The 6000-nt window shown below is 35.0% G+C and overlaps 1 protein-coding gene across 1 annotated transcript in view; it reads right to left on the minus strand.

The window, feature by feature from the left end:
• Positions 1-6000, minus strand: part of LOC122329156 (nuclear pore membrane glycoprotein 210-like) — a 62446-nt gene that overhangs the window by 38655 nt on the left and 17791 nt on the right. Inside the window, exon 27 of the mRNA XM_043225357.1 lies at positions 5161-5182. Within this exon, the coding sequence (XP_043081292.1) occupies positions 5161-5182 (22 nt within the window). The remainder of the gene's footprint in view (positions 1-5160; positions 5183-6000) is intronic.

The following is a 6000-nucleotide window of genomic DNA, read 5'->3' on the forward strand; positions in this document are numbered from 1 at the left end:
CTTCAAAATGCAGATACAGGGGATCAAGCTGTTAAAGGGTCTAAAATAAGTTATAATCATGACGTTATTGTCATTTAAAGGTTTACCTTGTGCTTAAATTCTTATCTAATTCAAATATGGAACACAGTTTGTCACTATTTTTAGTTTTGGTGAATTAGTGGCATGTTCAAATTAATTTGAATGATTACATCCAGACATTTTGGTTCAATCTGCTTGCGCTCTATTGCCCAGATTTACTGTATATTTAAGGGTCATGGTGCTCCTTTACATTTACATTTCGGTTTTGCTTGTTTAACAGTACGGCCCCACTAATTGGTCTCCGTATTGAGGAGAGGAGCATGCAGGTTAATTACACATCCCAGACTTTTGATTCATTTCATTTACAGACTCCTTTTTGGCGGGAAAAGGCACATGGAGTTTGATTTGCCGTAATTGACTCGTATAGCTCACAGTTCTGTCCTTGACCAAAGTCCACAGGGAAAATGGATTTGTGGGGAAGAAGATTCTGAGTGAATGAGAAGATATTTATATAGCATTGCACTGCAGATTGGTGGGATTATGTGGACATGCGCCTTCTGTACTCCTGCAGCTTAAAGCTAGCATCAACCACTTAAATACACATAGTCTAAAGATCTCTGAGAGATTTACCTGCTGCAGTGCATTCAGTCTTGGTTCTTATTTACACCTTGTGTTAACATCTGTCTATAGCAGCGGCTGCTAGCCAAGTCTCTAGAGAACAAGCTCGAGTCCCTTGTTAGTGTAACTTAGCTCACACTTCTGGGCACAAGCTAGCTATGCAAATAGCATGCAGTACATTTTGATATCGTTTATTACAGATATATATATATTTTAGTTAGGGATATAACAGTGTGAAATTTCTAAAATGCATTAAATAACATGCATTCATGTTTAAGATCACTTATCCAGCAGTTGCCATTCATAATTTTTCAGAGCTAGCATCAAAGAACATTAATATAAACAATGCTGTCCACAAGAGGTGAAACTCATTTTAAATTTAACACAGTATTCCAAGCACCAAACTTAAAAACCAAAACTATGTTTATAAATATGTGTACACACAGTCAGTGCCATTTCTGAAGAGTGCACATGTGCATAACTGCATAAGAGAACCCATGGTATGACATAACCTGGTATGAATCAAAATAAAGCAATATCACAGGAACAAAAAACAGCAATATAGTCATCAGTGCCATACTCACTATAGTAGCATTTCAAAGATATTAAATCACTTAATTCAACAGCATTTTTTATTATTGCTATTGCTATAATCCTTTTATTCAGCCAAAGTGGCTGTTTTTGGAAAACAGTCGTGACTGAATTTAATTTCTCTCAATGATGCATATATTAAACAAGTTTTATTGTTTACAGAATGCAGCCAAGATCAGCAAATATTCATTAAATGCCAAGTGACAGCGTTTTTCTGATAAATGCAGTGTAAATACCTACTTTTCAGATTATGTTTTCAGTTATCCGATTTGGATAGTCTACATATTTCCTAAACTGATCCACAGTTAAATATGTGTTTGCAGCACTGAGAAATAATTGTGTTTCTGTCTACCTCAAAATGTAGATTTAATGGACTTTAATGGTAAATCCTAGATCTAGTGGTAGAGTGATGTATACCATCACAGCTGTCCTCTGCATTCAGCACTACCTTGCATTCAGCTGGGATTTTTTTTATTTTTTGGGTGGTGGGGGGATGTTGTGTCAATACCTGATTTGCATAATCCCTTAAAATGAACAGGATGCCAACACAACACAGACAGTGTGTGGAATCAGCAGCATTATCAGTGGCTGTGAGTCACTCTCAGTGAATTCCCCCTCGTGTTTCAGAGACGGGCTACGATCAGGTTTGACTGTAAATAATCCATCAGTATGGGGACTCTTTTAAATTGTTTTCTCAAAGCAGCTGTCGAATGGCTTCAGTGAGAGATAGCTATATAAATGAAGAGATTATTAATATAAATATAGCAGGGGATCTTCATTTCTGTACGTTCCTTTGGAGGATGTAATACTGAAGCTATAAGAGAGGACAGTCTCTCCATATGCACCCTCAGGGACGGAAGATAATCGCTTATGTCCTGTTTACATAATCAGCCTTATTGTTGTAACTCAAGTCCCTTGTTTCGTTGGCTTTAATTAAATCTTCTGATTTCCTTACTTTATTTATTATTTACAGAAGCTTTTAACTGTCTCCATCTAAAGCTCATCTACCCTTACATATTTCTCTCATCCTCTGTCTTGCATCATTTTCTCTTACTCTGTGAAGGAGACTCTTTTGACTTGTAACTCATGGTAGTTCATACACAAGAGACATCACAGATACTCCACATAATTAATTATTAACAATAAATATAATGCTAACGATCATTTTAAATCTGCTGAGATACAAAAGATCAGCATTTGTACAATCACGTTTGGTCACAATACATTTTTGGAGACCAACTCTCACTGTTAACTAAAATTTTGCCCCTAATAAATTCCTGATTAACTGCTTATTGATAAGGTATATGTGAGGTAGTTGCTGTAGTAGTTAGGTTCAGGTATGAGGTGAAAATAGAGTGCGGATAATATGGTGCATTTGATATGGTGCAGTTCATTTAGTGCAGATAAAGGGGGTGGAGTTATGAGGTTTGAACAGATTCAGATTTTTGATCACAAGCTCTATTTAAAATGTTTCACTGGCTGAGTGTTTTAAAATAGTTAGACAGAAGCAAAGGGTGATTAATAGCACTGATTTATTGAAAGAAAAACCCATTTAGTATTCAACAATGGACGCGCCAGATTTAAGGGTTAAAGGAGCAGTGCTCTGCACAGGTTGAGCAATGTGTGCTTACACTGTGGTTACATGCTGCAGTACACAGGTATGTATATTACAAATACAGCTCTGTACCAGTACACAGGTTTTACAGACACTTAATAGTAAGTGGAATCCTTCCCGGTCTGACATTTGCTGTTGAGCACCCACACTGAGCTTTTGGCCTGTTGGATGTAATTGGATTTGTAATCTTTATGTTGTGCAGGAACACATATAGTTAAGCAGTAGCAGAACCTAACTTTTCTGAGTGTGACATGGTCCTGGATCAACATCTTTGTTGACCCTGGAACAACATTGTGATTAACCAATCAGATTTGAAGAACCAGTTTATAGTTTTTGGCTTAAAATAACTGAAAATCAGTATTTGGTGCTTGTACATCAATGTCGGTCATCTATCCCCTTTGTTTTTAGGCATTACTCATGTATAAGGTTAGTTTTAGATAGGGACAAGACTAAATTTTTGGATTAAAATGTTGCTCCAGGAGTCAACAAAATATGTTGATTTGAGGAAAACCTCAAACCCAGAACGTAACAGTAACTGTGTTGTATATTGTGCTGAGCTTGAGAATGAGCGCTGTTCATGTCTTTTGAAGTTAATGTCTAATTGCTATGCAAGTAGACAAAGAGAAAAAAAGCTTCTGGAGAATTTTAAAAGGATTTTGAAAATATGGAAACAAGCCTTTGAAATCTCTTTAGTATAAACTGTGCGCTGGGCTGCAAGCTGGGAAAAAAATATTGCTTACATACTAATGTAATTTTGTGTAATTCTAACCAACCTAATCAAAGGAAGAAGTAATCCAAAACACATGGAGACCATTTACATTCACCCATTTAGCAGATGCTTTGATCCAAAAGGCATTTGCGACAAAACCAATTCATTTAAAGAGATAATGTAAGAAGCTGCCAATTTGAAGTTTTAAGACTGACTAGAATGCAAGCAACTACAGAGATATGACAGAATAACAACGAAACAGTAAAGGGATACACAAAGTGCACTAGTCATTTTTCAGATGTTATTTGTGCGACATCATTTAGCTAGAGTCAGCGAATGCTGAGGACTCTGTATAAGAGAAGAACAGACTTTGTATAGTTCTACAGACAACATTTTGACCGCGTTTGCCTTTATTATTCCACACTATTATTCACGGGAAAGAGAGTAAAAGTAAAGGAAAAGTCTTCTTCATAATCCTGTTATCCAAAAGTAATATCTTGCTCTACGTCTGAAATAACTAATCAGTTCCAAAACTTTTAATCTCATCCTACATTTGTGTCACATTCTACATTAGCTTCACTGAACATCCTGCAAGAATACATTCTTTATCCATATCTTTATTAAAAAATTACTGATCTTAAGAAATTACCATGAACTAGGGGAAATGAACTGTGGAAATGGCAGATGAGAAATGAGTAGAATGAGACTGAATTAATCTTGCTTTGGTGAAATCTCAAATAAAGAACTAGATTCCAGCCACAGAATCTTGAAACTAAGCGGTTTTATTAGGTAGTCTACGCATCTGAGAGATTGTATAATGGTATGGATAATGGTTTAATAATAGGAACATAATACACATAATGTTTAGTTAACATACATCACATTTTACAAATCACGCTCAGAGAAATCCATAAAATACTATATATGTTCAACAAATGCTCCAGTATTCATTAATTGTGACTTAACAATAACTGGTCACACCAAGAACAGACTTTATAAATCTGCCAATTATAAGTCCTCTACCATGTGGCCTTGTGGGATAAAGTCTATTGAATGTGCAGAACACAGTGCTTACTCTTTCATGTGTAATGTGAATTTGGACCTCTTTTGTCTCCATATGTTTTCACCTATTATATAATGAGGAAGAATTCATATTTGAAACACAGCTTTTTCTCAATATGATGAGTTTGCCTACCTTGAGTCCTTATGGTTCTTGTACTAAGTCATCATCAACTTGAATTTGAAATCTACTGCGATACACAAGAACGCCAATACAGACCCGGCACATGAAAGTACCTGGATGTATTTCTGATATGCAATCCAAAACACACTAGAGAGAATCAAAATTCTAAATATCTGAACAAGGATACATCTCAATTCTCATGGAGATTCATTTTGTGTCCTCAGGGTCCTTGAAGACCAATCTCCATGCCAAGAACACAAATCCGTGCTTTGCCTTAGAAAAGCCAATGACTCTGAGATCACTATCACCAATTTCAGCTTTTTTTTATTTCACTTTTATATGCAGATTAGTTTGTCTCTCTTGTGTGTGAGAATAACATCTTCCCACTGTCCAAGATAAATGTACGTTGTGTTCTCTCTATTTTACCTTGACCCAGGCATTCAAGAGGCTGGAGAGACAGGGACCATAAATAAGCAGGCCATATCTCTTGGAAAAATATTGCACAGGGAGTCTCTGCCCAAAAAATAAATAAATAGAAAATACTGTAAAACTCACAATCATCTAAAACTAAGCATGTAGCAAATTAGCTCAATGAAATGCATATAAATAATTGCAATTGAATATAAATATTTATTTAGCTAAGTTAGTAGTAACTGTGGCAGAATTAATATAACAGTCAAACTAATCTGTTTATCCAGCGAGCGATTATTGTGTTATTTCATGCTAACTATGGCTACAGAAAGCATATAGCATTAAAGCCTTATTAACAAATGATTCATATTTAACTAGAGACTAAAGCATATGGCAATTTTTTTGTTCTCCACCTTGACAGAATAAGAAAAGATGCTTTATAGTCAGATCACTGTAAAAAAAAAAAAAGTATTATTTTGTTTTATTCACATGAATGCATGACTGTACAGTCCATCAACTCATTTCAAAACCAACTTTTCATATATTAGATTAGATATTAGACCCAATGTCTACAATTTCTATTATAATTTACTCCTCATATTCCTTTCAGTTCTATTTGATAATTAAGTTTTTATTTTACACAGAGAAAAATTACGAAACACTGTAGATCTTATTTGTGATTTTTTCTTCCAATGGATTTTATTTTCCCATTGACCTACCCTAAATATTCAGATAATTAATTTATCACTGAGATCTGATGAACACTGTTGAACTTCTCTGAAGTTTGCATTTTGAGATATAATATAAGAATGATATAGATAAGAGTATGTAGCTGAATTATAATAATTTGTTTTT

This window comes from Puntigrus tetrazona, chromosome 23 (genome assembly GCF_018831695.1).
Source record: "Puntigrus tetrazona isolate hp1 chromosome 23, ASM1883169v1, whole genome shotgun sequence".
NCBI lineage: Eukaryota > Metazoa > Chordata > Actinopteri > Cypriniformes > Cyprinidae > Puntigrus > Puntigrus tetrazona.